The sequence below is a fragment of the Lagopus muta genome, chromosome 5 (assembly GCF_023343835.1).
Source record: "Lagopus muta isolate bLagMut1 chromosome 5, bLagMut1 primary, whole genome shotgun sequence".
NCBI classification, from domain to species: Eukaryota; Metazoa; Chordata; class Aves; order Galliformes; family Phasianidae; genus Lagopus; species Lagopus muta.
In genome coordinates this window covers 52,884,625-52,901,782 of record NC_064437.1, presented here as the reverse complement: position 1 = coordinate 52,901,782, position 17,158 = coordinate 52,884,625, and the positions used below count along the sequence as shown (strand labels likewise).

General features: G+C 57.5%; 2 protein-coding genes across 7 annotated transcripts in view; one reads left to right on the top strand and one right to left on the bottom strand.

The window, feature by feature from the left end:
- Positions 1-11,070, top strand: part of LCOR (ligand dependent nuclear receptor corepressor) — a 71,278-nt gene extending 60,208 nt beyond the window's left edge. For all 6 annotated transcript variants that reach the window (XM_048944463.1, XM_048944464.1, XM_048944462.1 and 3 more), the window contains one exon: positions 4,021-11,070. In XM_048944463.1, the coding sequence (XP_048800420.1) occupies positions 4,021-8,464 (4,444 nt within the window). In that variant the 3' untranslated portion in view covers positions 8,465-11,070. The remainder of the gene's footprint in view (positions 1-4,020) is intronic.
- Positions 11,071-13,782: 2,712 nt separating this feature from the next.
- SLIT1 (slit guidance ligand 1) overlaps positions 13,783-17,158 on the bottom strand; it is a 29,768-nt gene continuing 26,392 nt past the window's right edge. Inside the window, exons 29-37 of the mRNA XM_048944461.1 lie at positions 16,659-16,798; positions 16,487-16,580; positions 16,248-16,385; positions 15,788-16,025; positions 15,584-15,714; positions 15,329-15,483; positions 14,970-15,258; positions 14,302-14,513; positions 13,783-14,230 (exon numbers count right to left, since the gene is read on the bottom strand). Of these exons, the coding sequence (XP_048800418.1) occupies positions 13,983-14,230; positions 14,302-14,513; positions 14,970-15,258; positions 15,329-15,483; positions 15,584-15,714; positions 15,788-16,025; positions 16,248-16,385; positions 16,487-16,580; positions 16,659-16,798 (1,645 nt within the window). The 3' untranslated portion in view covers positions 13,783-13,982. The remainder of the gene's footprint in view (positions 14,231-14,301; positions 14,514-14,969; positions 15,259-15,328; positions 15,484-15,583; positions 15,715-15,787; positions 16,026-16,247; positions 16,386-16,486; positions 16,581-16,658; positions 16,799-17,158) is intronic.

The following is a 17,158-nucleotide window of genomic DNA, read 5'->3' as shown; positions in this document are numbered from 1 at the left end:
CAAAATCCAACCAGGCCAACACAACCAGGCTAACCCCATCCATAACTTTTGCTTCCTGCTTTTCAGCTGGGTGCGAGCTGTAAAACCCCCCTGTGCATCACTGCATCACCAAGGATGGTGTAAATTCAGGGGCCTTGAAAGCTCAGCAGCTCTATTTCCATCATCATTTGGGCTGTGCTTTGCAGCTTTTAGTCTAGAGAAGAAAACTGCTTTTCTCTTGGCTGTTGTGTGGAGCCTCAGCCCTTCTTGTGCTGTTTTCCCGTTTTGTCAGTGCAGCAAGAGAGAATGCCTGTAGCACCCACAGAGGTGTGAAGGGACTCATTCATCTGTGTGGGGAGTGTGAGGTGCCAGGCAGATTTCTGAGGATTGAAATAGCGTCATTTAAACCGGTACACCCGATGTCAGCCTTTAGCTGGGGCTTGGGAAGACGAGCTGAGGAATGCCTGCAGCATCCCTGCCCATGGCTGCATCCCTGCCTGCAGGGCTCTGGAGGGGACCAACGTGAGGCAGAGTGGTGGCAGTGGCTCACTGTGCTGCCATGGAGCTCTGGAGGATTTGGCTTCTCCTCAATCATGATCAGGTGCCATGTTTCCAGTCCCTGCTGGTTTGGGGTGGTGCGAGGCTGGCGCTGCAGAAGAGGGAGGGGAGAGGTCATCCCTTAAAAACACAGAACTGGATTTTATAAGTTTATAGCTATGTTTTGTTTCTTTTACAGAACTATAATCCTTGTGCTTAGAGTGATCTGAAAGGAACAGAAGCACTTAGCCTTGAACTTTTGTTCTGCCTCTGCTTCTTGTGCCTCTGAGGTACAAAACATACCTGTAAACTTATAATCCATCCAGCTGCAGTTCACGGGCTAAAAAAAGAAACCCAAAAAGGGTTTGTGTTCAGCAGTGAGGCACTTGGGGTGGGCAAACCAGAAGGTTGCCGTTGGCAATTGGCAGGTTTTTGGGGGCCAGCATTGCAGATAGGTTAGTGTGAAACAGCTCATTCCTTTCTCCCTCTCTTTCTTCCCCTTCTACCTTCAAACATACGCTCCTGAGTCACAGGCTGGGTGGCCGCAGAGCTTTAAAGGGGAGAGAGAGCACACCACGAGCTGGCTCTGTGGGGTGAGCAGCGCACCATGGGATGAAATCCAGAGAGCACGTGGCATTTCCCCCATGTAAATCCCATACCAGTGCTGGGGGTGTCCCCACAATGCAAGCCCCCAGCCCCACCACCATGGCCATATGCTCTTTGCTGGCAGCCCTGTGTCCCCCCAGCAGCAGTCGGGGAGGGCTGGCTCTCAGCCCCGCAAACCGCCAGTGCCACAAAGCAAACAAATGTATTGCAGCACGCAGCTATGCAAATAGCTTCAGAGCACAGCACGTTTTCCCCAGCGTTAATTGCTACACCACGATGGTTGCGTGGCAACAGCTCTGTGTGTCTCGCTGACAGCTACTGCCCCTTGATTCCTCTGACACCTTCTGTGACAGGCAGAAAGGAAGAGAGGGAGAGGAGAGCTGGGAGGGCAGCGGGGGATCGGGTGGCAGGGTGTTGGTGGGACAGCAGGGTGCCTTCTGCTGGCAGGGAGAGGTGGCAGCCTGGCTGGGGTCTCTGGGTGGGTGAGTGACTCAGCTGGAGGCACAAAGGGTGGGTGCCCCAGGAGCTGCCAGCAAGCTGATCATGGGGCTGGGCTGGAGGCTTCTGCAGGTGTTGGGCAGGATGACATGTTCCTCATAGGCAGCCCAGCTCAGGGAGAGCTGTGCTGGGGGGAGGCTGCAGAGGGCTCCCTGTGTGTCCCCTGAGCCCTATCTCTTCTGTCTCCCAAAGCCACATTCCCAATCCCCACCCTCTGTGGTTCTTCCATCCCGCTGCACCTCTGTCATCAGGACAGAGGGGACCATTGGTGTCCGATGCATCCCCCTGGCAGGCACTGCAGGGCTATGCTCAGCCCTCTGATTCTCAGAATAAGGAGGTGCCCATCTGGAGGTAGGCTGAGGTAGGGGCGGATGGGTTCAGAATTAGGAATTGTGGTCCATCTTTGGGTCTCGGTGATGTGAAAGCAGAGAACCCTGCAGTTATGTGACCATAGGCACAGGTGAATGGTGGCATTGAAGGCGAGATGTGTCTTCTGAGGACAAAGGACATTGAGTCTCAGTGAAGTTATCTCCTTTATCAACCAGGAAAATGATCTATATCTGTTTTTTAAATTTACAGCTTAGCAAGCTGTGTATGTGTAGGATTAACTCTTTGGAGCACAGTAGGGCATAGAGCAGCAGTGAGAGCCGTGGTGTCAGCCAGACGTCAGAGGAAAAGAGGTGAGAGCACGGGGAGATGCACCCGAGGCCCTGGGTGCCAATGGTGCTGGGCAGGACATGGCACATCCCAGCTCTCTGGGGCCCATGTGCCTGGGCAGAGCCACAAGACCAGCACTGCCCCAGTCTGCTGCAGGACCGGTGAGGGTGCTCCCAGAGCAGGGATGTTGCTGACAACCGGGAGCCCCCTCCCCAGTGAGGGATCTTGGCCCCTCTGCCCGCCTTCCCCTCTCACTACCCACTGCTGCAGGCTCTCCCTTGGCACCACAAGCAGCCAGGTTAAGGACGAAGTGTTCTGCTTGGCCTTCATTTCCCCGTCCTGTGGCATCCCAATCCCAGTGAGGTGGCGGGGGGGGGCGGAGAGGCTGCAGTGATAAATGCAGGAAGATGGCTGCCACTGTGCAGAGCTGGGCTTCCGGGCAGGTAAGGGGAGACCTCTGCCCAAAGGAAGGGGCTGTGCAGGGCCCTCCTTTCCTTCCTGGTGGTAGGAGAAAGGTGTCGCCCCATTGTTACCCGCAGGGCGAGGGGAGGAGCTGAGCCATGCAGGAATCCTCTCTGGGACAACCTTTCCATGCAGGGCTCTGGAAAAGAGCCAGGCTGTACCTGAGCGCTTTCATTTCTGTTCACCCTGGGTAGAACTGGCTGGGGCTGCTGGAGGGTGTTCAGCTGAAGGCAGCGGGCTTGGTGGTGGCCACACAGCGTGCTCTGGGGTGCTGGGGGCACATTTGCCAAGTGTAACCTGCTCAGCCATTCCAGGAGGTGTTGGGAAAACATTGTCTAAGAAACGGAGCTTGGAATTTAGGCACACTGGGACACGCAGGGTTGGCTATTGGATGCTTGGAGCAGCATTTCTGGGAGAAGTGGCTGAACTCACAGGGCCAGAGTAGCCTGTGGGATGCTTCCACTTGCTGAGTTTGGGAGCAGAGCCTAAGAGCCAGCACCCCAAAAACTTCCTCCAAGTGCCACCCAGCAGTTGGAAGGAATGACTTGTGGCACTTCCCCGTGCAGGAGCTGTGAGTCATGCCAGGAGGGGAGCAGGGAGCAGCCTGCCCTCCCTCTGCAGCTGTGCTGGTGTGGTCCTGTATGGGGCCAGTACTGAGCCCCCACTGCGGGAGTGATGGGGATGGGGCAGGATCTGTGTGTGCTGCTGCTGGGAGCAGGCATGGTTTTGGCACCACGCTCCTGACAAGTTCGTGCAAACACTGCGTAATTATCCCTTAGCCTCCCCACCGATGCATTCTAATTAATTGCTTCTGCTGAGCAGAGAAATGATAATCGCCTTGTTTAAGAGGTAGCTCGTGGCTGCAATCCTGTAGACAATGGTGCCCACCTTCCTGGGTGAGCACTGCAGGTGGGCAGAGTGAATTTACCAAATGGCAGGGCACAGCAGCATGGAAGGGCGTGTGGCCGCAGGCATATCCTGCGTGCTGGGAGCCCTCCAAAATGTGTTTGTGTAGATGTGTGAACTCGCGCTGGTGTGTCCCAGAAGTGTTGGGCCTGTGTGCATCACAAACCTGATTCTGAGAAGTGCAGTTATGATGCTCCAGCAGTGTGTGACAAACAAAATGCAGTCCATATCCTGTGCTGGGGGCTGCCAGCCTCATGGCACCAGGGTGTCCAGTGAGTGATGGGTCCAAGTGGGAGGAGAAGGGTGTTCCAGTCTGCAGCATAAACTTTTGTTCCTAAGACGTGTTACTGACTGCTTTTCTCTTTGTCTCTCTAGTGAGGATGCAGCAGAGGCAGTAGCAATAGACTCTAACAATCAGCCCAAGTCTCCACTGGAAAAGTTTATGGTCAGACTGTGTACACACCACCAGAAGCAGTTCATCCGCGTGCTAAACGACATATACACTGAAGTACAACCGGACTGTGAAGGCCAGCAGTCATCTGAATCCGAAAGCATGGAGACCTCCACTTGTGGCTCTGCTTGTAGCCAGCAAAGCACTGAAAACCAGGATAAGGGTGCTATGTGTACTGACCCAAGGCCCCTTTCTTCCTCGGAGCCCGGACAGCCAGGCACTGACAGCACAGGCCAGCCTGCAGAGCTGAAGCCCGTGGACAGGGCAGAGAGCTCCAGCCCTGCTTTGAGGAGAGACTTCCCTGACCCCCCCAGCACGCGGCTGCGCTCCGCCAGCCCAAAGGACAGCTCCACTCAAGGATACCTCAGCACGTTGAACTCTTCCTCGTTGAATTTCCACCATGCCACAAAAAGCCTGGAGGGGCAAGCTGCTGGCCACGAACAAGATGCCGGCGTCAGAAGGTGTGAGGACAGCAAAGAGCAGGGAGCAGGTAAGGCGCTAGTGGAAGGCTACATCTCTGTCAAAGTGGCCAACGTGAACGGCAGTGAGGAGGGCCTGGACAGCTGTCTGGGCTCCCAGAAGAGCTCTTTCAGGGCTCTGCCGGAGGAACCCTGGGACCCTGGCTTTGCAGTCAGCTCTCCTCGCCGTGCGGACAAAGAGAATGCGTTACAGTGTGGCTCGAAAGCATCTTTGCACCAGGACCTCGATGTGAAAGAACAAGACACAAGACCAAAGCAAGACAACCACCTGCACGCTGTGGCCAAGGGCAAGGTAGGCTGCCACCTGCACCCGGCCGACAAGGGCCCACTTGACAAATCCAAAGAGGGCTGGCTGCCCGCCGGCACCGCACCAACCTCCCAGCGTGCCCCTGCTGGGCACCCCCGTGCCAAGACAGCCTCCCTTCGGCCCTCCCGTAAGAGCAAAAAGGCCTCGGGGCTGCGGATTAATGACTACGACAACCAGTGCGACGTGGTCTACATCAGCCAGCCCATCACTGAGTGCCACTTTGAGAGCCAGCGTGCTGTGTCATCCCGCAGGACAGCACGGAAGAGCACGCGGGGGTATTTCTTCAATGGGGAGTGCTGTGAGCTGCCCACTGTCCGCACGCTGGTGAAAAGCTCGCGGGCAGAAGAGCGGGGCGGCAGTGTGGCGCAGCGGACGCAGGCGCTCGTAAGCACAAAGCCGACTCTGATGCTTTCGGGGGGCAGCTCCACGGGGGCAGGACGGGATGGGGAGAAAAGGGTTTCGCTCCGGCTGCTGGCCAAAGCCACGCCAGCCGGCAGAGAGACGAAAGGCAGGGGTGAGCTGGGCTCCCTGCAGCGGGAGCTGCGGGACATGCGGGTGCTGCGGTCACGGGAGGCCTCTGCAGCTGTGCCCCTGTTCTCACTCTCGGCACCGCCCAGCCCTCAGACGGAGGACAGCACGGCTGGCTCTCCACCCCCAGGTTCCCCTTGTAGCCAAGGGGCTGGTGGCTTGGCTGCCCCGGAGGTTGGTGCGGCTCCCTCTGGGGATAGCAGCCCCAAGGACAGTGATGCTGTGCCAGCTGCAGGCTGTGCTGCCCTTCCCGCCTCTGAAGCAGCCGTCGGGGAGAAAGGTTCCCCAGATGTGGGTGTGCAAACTACTCCAGACCTCCCCGCCAGCCCAGAGCCAGGGTCCCCCATGCAGCTCTGCCCTGCTTTGGATGCGGCACCTGAGGCTGACACCAGGGACCATGCAGTGCTCCCAGGCGCCAGCAGCACAGAGCCCTGTGGTGTGCATCCCGCAGAACCCTCTCCACTCTCTCCAGAGCTGCAGACTCCTGAGCAGCCCCCTGCCACTGACAGCAGGAATTGTCCACAAGAGCCCCCTGCCACCTTGCAGAGCATGGAGGTGAACAAAAGCATTGATACTTTGCCAGATGTCGAACTATCAGTTGTACCAGGTGACACCTCCCTTGAGCAAGAGGAGGCTGCACCAGCCAGCATAGCTCTCCCTGTGGACTCGGAAGGCGAGGCAGAGCAGAACAACAGCCTGGCAGGTGAAAAGGAGCCTGCTGAAGAGGAAACACTGCCTGAACCCGATAGCTTGGAAACAGCAGAGAAAGACTCCATCTCTTCCAAAGACAGCCTAGAGAAGAAGCGAAAGAAAGGAAGGAGAGCGCTTGTGGCATCTGACCGGCGTCTCCGAAGCCAGCAATCTCAACCACCTACTGAGGGCAGCACTGAGGACGCTGGTTCTTCCAGCCCTGTGCACCTTCCTGGCCTTCAGATCAAAGCCTCCAAGAGTCCTGGTGCTAAGCGGTTCAAGAAAGAAGGGAACCTGGATGGGACAACACCCGCACACTTCCCAAATGACTGCTTCCATAGTGCACTGCTCCAACACAACGAGGGGCTAAGCACCGGGCAGGCTCCAGAAAGCACTGCTGAGGAGAATGGTGTCACCACCAGGCAGACCTATAAAAGCATCTTAGCAAAAGAAACTGCATCCGAGGGAGAAAATTCCCATAAAGACAACCCCACTGCTACAGGTGGCCAAAGTCAACCAGGTGAGATGCTGGACATGTGTGTGCAGACTGATGCTGAGAAGAAAAGCATCCTCCTCCCAGCAGAAAGCAGTGCGCCTGCAGGCAGTGTGCAAGCAGAGGTGAAGCTGGGTGATGCTTGTGCAAAGGAGGAGAGCTCTGACAGTGCCATAGACAGAGGGAAGCTGGAGCACTATGAGCCAGTGTGCAGCCAGTCTCCGTGTCCCACCAGCAGAGGTGGAGGAAGCAAGCATCTCCCAGCAAAGGCTGCCAAGCACAAAAAGGTCACCCTGCAGTTTTACAACTTAAGACACACACCTGCAACAGCTGATACTGCAAAAAAGAGCTTGCCAGGGAAGGAGTCTGTGCAGTCTGTCCCTAAAGTGAGGGACGAGTGCAGTTCGGGGAATGATGATGCCCTGGCGCTGGAGGATATGGATGCAGAAGACAGCAAGCCAAGGTTCATGGAGTGGTGCGCTGAGGAGGAGAACCAAGAGCTGATTGCTGAGTTCAACGCCCAGTACATGAAGGTGCAGAAAGGCTGGATCCAGCTGGAGAAGGAGATGCAGCCAGCCCCCAAAGTGAAGAACAAAGCCGACAAGCTGAAGGAGATCTGGAAAAGCAAGAAAAGGACACGGAAAAGCAGAGGGGCACTGGAGGTTCAGAAACTGTCTCCTGTCCAGATGCTGTTCATGAAGGCCTACAAGCTGTCCGACATCTGCCAGTGGTTCCTGGAGACCACCGAGACCCGCTCGCTGGTGATTGTGAAGAAACTCAACACGCGTCTCCCAGGGGAGATCCCCCCCATCAAGGTGCCCATGCAGAAGTACTCCTCCTCTGGCCTCTACCCCAGCTCACTGCAGGCTGAGCGCTTGAAAAAACACCTGAAGAAATTCGCCGCGACCACACCAGCCCGCAACAACCTGAAAAACCAAAAGCTGTGGGCCAAGATCCGCGAGAATGCCGACAAAGCTGAGGCTGAAGAGGGCAACGTGGCCGGCCAGCCTCCTCCACCTGAAGCCAGCTCCGAGGAGCTGAGCCAGGAGCGGGGTGCACAGCCCACCCCCAGCCTGCCCACCCAGGCCAGCACCCGCATCCTGCGCAAGTACTCCCAGCTGAGGGGCAAGCTGCGGGCCCAGCACCGTGCCACCCGCACCGAGCGGCGTGGCGACGTGCCCAGCGAGCAGCCGGGCCCCGAGGGCAAGGCCAGCCGCAAGAGCCTGTGCATCAACCCGCTCATGTCCCCCAAGCTGGCCCTGCAGATCAAGGCGGATGCTTTCCCCACTAAATCTCCCTCGGTGGATGGAGCGGGGAAAGGGCGGAAGGGGAAGAGTAAAGGCCAGGAGGAGCCCTCGCCCAGGGCTGAGCAGCTCAGCAGGAAGAAGAGGACTCTCAAAGAGAGCGAGGCCACGCAGGAGCGGGCTGGCTCCTCAGGGAAGGACAAGGTGCCGGCCAAGAAGGCTGGGAAAATAAAGCATTCAGAGGCAGGTACCAGGGCCCCCACCACCCGCAAGCAGGTGGAGAGGAGCAGCAAGCTGGCCAAGAAGATGTCTTCAAAAGAGAAGAGAGCCCCGAAAAGGCAGCCGGAGAAGGTGCGGCTGCCGGTGCGGAAGGGCAAGGAGAACACCAGCCGCCGTGCCGCACCGCCGCCCGGCCACGAGGAGCTGGGCCCATCCGCGCGGCACAGACCGCTGGGCGAGTCCTCGACGCGGGCACAGAAGATGGCCAACAAGAAGGCGGGCGGGGGGAAGGCCCTGCCCAGGGCTGTGAGGAGGGGGCAGGAAGGCAGCAGTTCGCAGGGCAAGAGGAAGCTGCGGGCGAAGGGAGATTGCTCGCACAGCAAGCGCTCGCGGCTGGATGCCAAGTAGCAACGCAGCGGTAGCCATGTACAGAACTCTTGTATAGTAGTAACCCTTACCATGCATTAACTAAAGCTGCTTTTATAAGCTGTAGCAAGCCTTTAAAATCCGCAGTTACAGGATCACGCACGTGATGTTAGGCATCGGAAGCTGTGTCTGAGGCGGAGAAGAGGTCAGCCTGTCTGGCTCTGCTGTTCCGAAGGAAGCGTTTGCAGTTCCGATGGTCCTGGGGCTTTTGAACTCAGAACCAGGCAGTTTTAGTTAAAAGTACAGTGCCTTATTTATCACTTTAAAAATAAAATTAAGAAGCTCGTCTGTGTGATTTGGAGGCTTGCGTTTTATACTTGAGGCACAAGCACTTGTACTGTAGCAGAAAGAAAACCACCTTTGTGCACATGAAGTAGCTTTCGGCAGCCTTTCGGTGCACGCCAGCATTTCCCTTCCCTTCAGTGCCCTTCTGTCTGTCTGTGAGTGGCATTTCAAGCAAACCCAAACCCCTTTGCCATCGGTGAGGGAGACGAAGGTGGATGGGACACGTGTCGGTTCTCCTGCAGCTGCCGGTGGCTCTCCAGGTACCCACACATGGATGTCACCCTGTGGCTCTGCCCCTACCCCTGTCCCTTTGCACGGCTGCAGCTGATCTTCCCTATAGTTTGCATTCACTTTTGTACAAACACGCACCTTGCTGCGTGCAGGAATCCCCTTGTGAGCGTCCGGTGCAGGAAGCAGTGAGGCTTTGGTTTGAAAACTTTCCCTCCCCTTTGAATCATGCGAAAGTGAGCTCTTTGAGCAGCAACAAAGTGATTAAATCTAGCCTGTCAGACCCTGTACAGATTAATATGGAGTTATCTATGATTTTAATTTTTACTGCATGTATTAAAGATGTCAAACATTCCATCAGGAAAGATTTAAAGGCATTTCAGGAGAGGCACCGGTGGCAGCCATAGGACTGCTCTGTACCTTCCCCACGGGTCCTCTCTCCGCCTGCGCCTGCCTTTCCCTCCCCTTGGGCTGGGGTAGAAATGCAGGACCCCCTCCCCACATTCTGCATTTAATTTCTCTTTGACTTCTGGGGGCTGTCCCTTGCTGCCCCATGTTGGGATGGCAGCTCCAGATGTTGCTCCCCAGAGTTGTGCTGCAGCCTTAGCACGTGTCGGATGGGATGCTGGGCATCCCGTGGCATGGGAGGAATATGAGTTGTCAGGCTGAAAGCTGAGAGCAGGCCAGGTGATGGGGTGCCTGGCAAGGCTGCAGAGTGCTCTTCTGTTTTATTTAACAGTGACAGCTTTGGTCTTCAGAAAGGGCTTTGTCTTTGATGGGTAGAGTGCGGCTGCCACCTGTGGCCGAGTGACTGCAGCCAGCACTTGGGCATGGCCCTGCCCAGGTCAGGGTGGGCACAGAGGTGCTCTATGCGAGTTCTCTGCATCATAGGTCGGCCAGGAATGCTCTCATCTCCAGAAAACCAGGGCGGCTTCCTGCTGGGCGGCATCTCCAGCTCTGTGCTGCCCCTCAAGAGGTGCCATCTCCTCCTCATCTCCTGTGCGTGTTCTCATGCTGACACCAGTTGTAGCTCCTGGATCTTGCAGCCGATGAGACGTGCTTTCACCATGTGCTTTGTGCTTGTGAGTGCTGTGTTTTGGGAAAGAACAGAGGGGCATTTTAATTTGCTGACAAATGAAGGGATCTGCATGTGAGGTGGCCAAGTGGCAGGGTGGCATCGCCACCATTTCTTCATCGGTGCCCAGATTTGATTTTCTTCTCCCTCTCTTCCAGGCAGTGTTGCGTTGCTCTGTTCCCCGCTTACTCCCCGATGTCCTCCCTCCAGCCCTAGTGCTGTGCCCCCAGTGCCCCCCGATCACAGCAGTGCCGGCTGCTGCTGCCACCGCCACCCCTTCAGCTTTCCTTGTTGGCTGACTTCTCATCCTACTCTCGGAGTTTTCCTCCACCCCCGCTCCCTGCTCCGCGTATCATAGCGTCCGTTCCGCCCATCCCTTCGCTTGGTGGTTGTGAAATGAATCCATCTGTTCTAAGATGTTCTCAGGAGTTTGTATTAAGATCACCCCTAGGCTTAGCGGAATCACGGTTCTCCCCCTTCCTCCCCCCCCCAACCCCCCCCTGGTTTGAGAGCACTTCCACCGGGCCGCGGGCAGCTGGCGTTTGATTCAGGGCACGTTGGCAGCTGTGGGATGGCCACAGAGGGCACCGTGGTGGCCATTGTGGTGTCACCTGGCCCGCCAGGCCACCTCGCTAGCCAATGTTTTCTAAGTCTGTTTGTAAGAGTACCTAATTTTAAAATGAAATGTGAATATATATTATGTGTAGGTGCCATGTAAGATAGTGTTGTGCTAGGCGGCAGGATGCTAACCTACTTTTTAAGCTTTTGGGGCAGGTAAAGACATTTTTTTCTCTCTCTCTCTCAATTCTCACGGATTTAATATTGTAAATAGTCGGGTTTTTTATATTTATTTTGTGGGCTTTCTGTAGGTTCTTGTTCCGACTGGCGGTCGCTGTGGCTGCCTGATGGCGCAGGGGGACAGGGCAGCTGCGGGGTCCCGTCCCATCGGTGTCCAAGCATTAACTCTTCATCTCATTTCTGATGATGTCAGAGGGTGAGAGGGAGCTGGGAGGGAGGGGTGGGGGTCTCCATGGTGGGGGCACTGCCAGCAATAAGATTTTAGTAATAATGTCTTCTTGGGTGACGGGGGCTCAGCCCAGTGCTGGGTGTGGGTCTTGAGGAGCTGCCCCAGGGCCGTTCCAAGCGGCTGCTCTGACCCCAAGGTGCCCGCGAAGCAAGGCAGAAGGGCAGCTGTCCGCAGCCAAGCTGGCCCCATAAGGTCATTGCCTCTTTGCTTGCTCTTCTGCCATGTTTATTGGAGGGTTTGAGGTCGGTTGCCTGTTTGTGTGTGTTTTTCCTACGTGTGTGTGGCTTTTTTCTGGCTGTTTTTAACCCCGTTTTGCTGCACCCATCCCATAATGGGATCAGCCCCGCTGTTTGGTGACAGGTCCCTCATTTCAGAGCATGGGGTGGGAGTGAGACAAAGGGGCTCATGAGAGCCCTTCGCCTTTGGAACTGTAGTGTGAAAAAAAAGAAAGGAAAAAAAAAAAAAAAGAAAGAAAAGCACCAACCCAACCAACCCAATATGTTTCTTTTCGTTCTTTCCAAGATGCTCAACGTTTGAATCTTAGTTCCGCCCCGATAGCAAATGCTTTCCCTTCCTCTGTGTCCACTTCCCTGGAAGGAGTTTTGTCGCTCTGTTCGTTTCTCTAGGATGAACTTTAGACACTGATCCGAACGGCCCTCCTGTCCGGTACTGTATGTCAGAGCCTGACCAATGTGAAATGTCAGAACGGTGTGCAGGGAGCGCGGCCGCTCGCCCGGCTCCGTGCTGGGGGAAAGCAAAACGTCTGCTGTGAATCCTCGGTCGGAAAGGTGCAGAGGGGTTTCCATTAGATGATGTTTACATACCTCACCTGACGAACCTTTGAACGTGTATATAAAAAATGAAATAAAGTTATATTAAGTTGCTTTAAATCGATATGTATAGCTATAAGAGCTGGGTCATTTGAACTTTGGCTGTGTATCGACTCTCTCAATGTTGACATTTTGTGAACTCTGTGCTCCTGTCGTTTAGACTCTCAAGGAAGCTGTGTTCTTGTTCCAGGTAAAGCTCCCTGACTCAGATCTGAGCTCCTCACGGACTCCCACCGCCTTGTTTTCTTTTCTCCCTCTGTTGTTGATATTCACCCGATGATGAGCTTTCTAAAGGTCCGTATTTTATTGCAGCTTATTAAACGTTTCTTTGATATCAGAGCCGCTTTGCTGTGATAAATGGGGGGAGGGTGGGGGCGTGGATGGCACACGCGGGCCACAGCGATGGGGCACAACCTCCTCCCAGCAGCACTGGGTCCCCCCATTGCCCACGCCATCCCCACCCTGTGCCCCCTCCGCCTGTCCCCATAAAGACAATGCCGGGCCTCTGAATGAATCAATGTCATGTTCACGTGGAGGACAACATAGACAATACCGAACATCTCCTAAAACAACACAGCCTCTGCCGGCGGAGGGTGCCCTCCCCAGCCCAGCACAAACCGGCGGCTGCAACAGTGACACACACACACACACCGCGCGGGCCAGACAAAGCCACCGTCATGTTCCTGCCCAGTAGCATCTGTAAACAAAAAGAAAACAGCGTTTGTTGACCCCGAACATAGAAAAATACTATAACAAAATGAAATACAAATATATATTAGAATCTGTAAGTATTCTGTATAAAGAGATACTTTAGCGGTTAGCTTACAGCAAGAACAGAAACACAACACAACTGAGCCCCGGCCGGGGGCTGAAGGAGAGCATCCCGCCGTGCTGTGCAGCACAGGGTGCTGGTGGCAGAGATGTCCCCATGACGGTGGCGTGTCCTGGGTGCGTGGGGACAGCGATGGCACCCACCAGCGGGCTGCACCCAGCGGGACGCGGCAAAGCTGTGGTGTGATGTGATGGGAGAGCTGCAGCCACAGCCCTGGGGGTGACACGGTGATTTGCACCAGGTTGGCCCCACACCCTCGGTCCTGGGTTGCCAATGGCCGGCACAAGGCGTGGTGCCCCTGCTGCCCTGCCAGCATGTCCCCCGGCACAGCGGTGTGGCGAGGCTGCAGCCCAACAGCTCGCACCTACTGGGACCTGTGCTGGACGCTGTGTTGCCTCCAGGATCTCCAGCTTCAGCTGCCTCAGCATCCACAGGGCTGACAACATCACAGACCTGTGCCCCAGCAGCCATCCAAGGGACATCCTCTGGGGGGTTCCAGCACAACCACCCCCTGCACACAGCCCAGCAGGGAGAGGGGCCCCATCCCTGTGCGCAGGGCAGGGCTGGCTCTGCATGGTGAGGCTGCTCCTGGCTCCATCCTGCTTGACCCAACGTGTCCACAGTGCCGCTGAGCTGGCACCGTACACTGGCCACAGGGGCTGCTGCAGTGCGGCCAGGGCTATTTGGGAAGGGGGACTTAGGGGTGCTGGGAACTAGGGGTGCCAGCATGGAGCTCAGCCCCCCTGGCAGCCGTGGCACACAAGGCACTGCAGTGCCAGGTCCAGCACAGGGTGTTGGGAAGGTCCCAGCTGGATGTGGGGCTGCTTGGGGGACACACAGAGAGGGCACACGTTCCCCTCAGCGATGAAGAAGGCAGAGATGAAGGGAGAGCAGGTGGAGGGGCAGAGCAGCTCCCACATGAGACACACTCGTGTAGCTGCAAGTTCTTAAAAAAATCCTCTATCTACACACTTGTTTTGTGGTTTTTTTTTTCCTTTTTTTTTTTTTTCTTTTTTTTTCTTTTTTTTTCTTTTTTGTTTTCCATCCCTCTAGATGCAACACATCTATCCTCCTCCAGCCCCGACGGGCTCCTCCAAGTGGTGGGAACTGCGCTGGGCTTTGGCAACATCCCGGCCCCTGGCTGCAGGGCAGAGCGAGCTCCCGGTGCCGGCGGCTCCTCACTGCCCCCCCCGCTGTCCGCAGCAGCCCCCGCACCCCGGCGCTCAGAGGCACGGGCTGCAGCCGCACTTGCTGGGCTTCTCCACCTCCTCCACGAAGGTCGCGCCGTTGCTGCACTCGAAGGCGTATTTCCTGCGCCGCGGCCGCAGCCCGATGCAGCAGCCGGCGTCGGTGTCACCGCCGCACGTTCCCCGGCACTGCACGGAGGGCACCGGCCGCGTGGTCTGGCAGATGGCGTAGCCCCTCTGCACCTGGTGGTAGTCCCGCACCGGCTCCCCGCGGCACTCGGGCTCTGTGGTCAGCGAGGATCAGAGTGCGGTCGTCCCAGCGCTGCTGCCCCGAACCCACAGCCCTGCTGCCTACCTTGGTCGCAGAGGGCGCCGCTGTAGCCGCTGTGACACTCGCATACGGGCTGGCCGCTCGGGGTGAGGCGGCAGCGGCCGTGGTGGCAGAGCAGGAGACGGCAGGGGTCGGGCGGTGTGCTGGGCTGGTTGCACAGGGCACCCTGGTAGCCCTGGTGGCACTGGCAGCTGTAGGAGAGGGCGTCGAGGGGCAGGCAGAGCCCGTGCACACACCTGTGGGCAGCCACGGCCATCAGGTGTCTGACACAGGACATAGCAGTGCCTGCACCGTGGTGTACCAGCACCAGCTGCTATGGCATGACACGTGTAGGTGAGGCACAGCGTGGCTAAGGCATGGCATAGGTAGGGCACGGGTATGGCACATCACACCATGACATGGGTAGGCGCAGCACGGCATAGGTCAGGCACAGTCACTGCATCCACAGTGCGGCACCAGTACAGCACAGCGTAGCAATGAGCCACAGATTCATAGAACCACTAAGGTTGCAAAAGACCTCAAAGTCCAACTATTAGCAAATCCACTAACCACAACCCTCAGCGCCACAACGTCATGGTGAGCTGTGAATGGGGCAGGTGAGCCGCTATGGGGCACCAAACGGGACAGAGCCACTGCAATGGGGCACAGCCCTTGCTATGGGTCAGCAGACAGAGAGGGGAGGGGGCACTCACTTGTGTCCCTGGCAGGGGCCACCACGGGGTTGGTCACAGTGAGGCCCATCCCAGCCAGGCTCGCAATGGCAGACGGGTCCCTGGGCGCCGGTGGGCTGGCAGATGCCGTGCAGGCAGTACAGCTTGCGGCAGGGCTCACAGCCCGGCACCACACCGGGCGTCATCCGCGTCTTGGTGAAATCCTGCAACTCGTTGTTGATGTAGAGGTTGCGGATGCAGCCGTGGAAGCTGGTGCCGTTGAGGAGCTGCCAGAGGCGGAAGGCGGCTGAGTTGACGTCCACCGGCATCCCTGGGGAGAGCGGGGCCGTCAGCACACACCCAGCCGACCCTGCACCCCGTGTGCCCCACAGGCCCCGTACCCCCGACGTAGAGCGGGGCCTCGCTGTTCAGCGTGTAGTGCTTGCCCGAGTTGTCCATGGTCATGGGGCTGCCACCATCAATGGAGAGGTTCACCATCTGGTCGAAGGTCACCAGCTCCACGGTGTGGAACTGCCCATCATTGATGGTCTCGGCACTGGTGGGGAGGGCTGTGTCACCAGGTGCGCTCCGTCCCACATCAAATCACCATGCCCATGCAATGGGGTCAGGGCACAGGGCGTGGGGGCCCATGGTACCTGTATATGGCTGAGCTGGGGTGAGTGCCGGGGTCATAACTGACCCTGACATGGCCCTGGTACAGCTCTACAGCCATGTGATCGCTGTCACCGTTGTACAGCAGGATGCCGTTGTCCTCAGCCGTGGAGACCTGGAGGTGGGAGAGGTGAGACCCCCCACCCGGTGGCCACCCCCCATCACCCTGCATCGCCCTGCGTCCTCACCTGCAGCGTGATGTTGGCCCGGGGCCAGTCCTGCAGGTCAGTGAACTGCAGGTATGTGTCACGGTCCACGAAGTTGACGCTCAGCAGCTTCTCACACTTGGGGCCACCGAAGCCAGGCAGGCACTGGCAGAGGGCACGGGAGCCCCGCTCCACACAGGCCGCCCCGTTCTGGCACTCGGCACGCTCGCAGAGCCCAGGCTGCCCAGTGGCGCGGGGCGGCATCTCGCACAGCTGTCCACTGCGGGGCCAAGGGCGTGCTGGGCATGGGGCCGGGGCAGGCCCCTCCCCACCACCCAAAGCACCCACCCACTTTGGGGTCCCCACCAGCAGCAGCACCAGATGGAAGCATGGATGCTGAACCCCGCGTGTCCCTTCTGGGGTCCACAATAGGATATGTGGTGGCCAGGATCACCTCCTGCGGGATGACACCTGACCGGCCCGTTAGTGCCCCCGGCAGTACCTGTAACCCTCGGCGCAGAGGCAGGAGTAGCCATTCACCTCATCCACGCAGCGAGCGTTGTTCTGGCACCGGTGGTCCTGGCAGTCATCAAAGTCCTCGCTGCAGTTGGTCCCCACGTAGCCGGGTGCGCACTCACACCTGGGACAGCATGGGGGGGTTACAGACCCCGCTGTGCCTTCCCCAGTGCCTCCCAGCTGCCTTCAGCCCCCTGAAAGCAAGACCCAGGGGCTTGGGCTCACCTAGGCCCCTGGCTGGTGGGGATGCATGTGGAGTCGTGCTGGCACGGGCTGAGCTCGGCCGAGCAGAAATCTGGTGGCTGCTCACAGAAATCTCCTGCGGGGCAGAAGAAGGGGTACCAGATGGTACCTATCACATACCGCAGTGGGATGGCAGTACCCTTGCTCCATGTACCTGTGTAGTGAGCAGGGCACAGGCAGGTGTAGTTGGTGGCACCAGACACACAGGAGCCCCCATTCTCACAGCTGTGTTCCTTGCAGGGGTCACTGGCGGTGCGGCAGTTCGGGCCCTCGAAGCCTGCTGCACACAGGCACCTGTTCCGGGGTAGGAAACACCGTGTTGGGGTGATATCTCCAAAACACGGGCAGAGGACCATGGTAGAGCCTGCTCCCAACGGAGCGCTGAGGAGCACAGCCTCGTGTGCCCCTACCTGAGAGCCCAGGACTAGTGGAGGATGCTGAGGACGCTCAGTTGCCAAGACAACGGGCTGAGAGAGGCCATTTAGTGCAGAAGGATGAGCAGCCTTCCTCCACCCACAGCCCCACCATTATTTCCAGCTGCTAATTGCACCCCACTTCCCAGAAATGCCTGAAATGTTCAGGGTAGGCAGGGTTGCATGGGGGCATGGCTGCATTCTGTGCTGGCTCTCAGTGCCACAGTGGTGAGGGCACAGA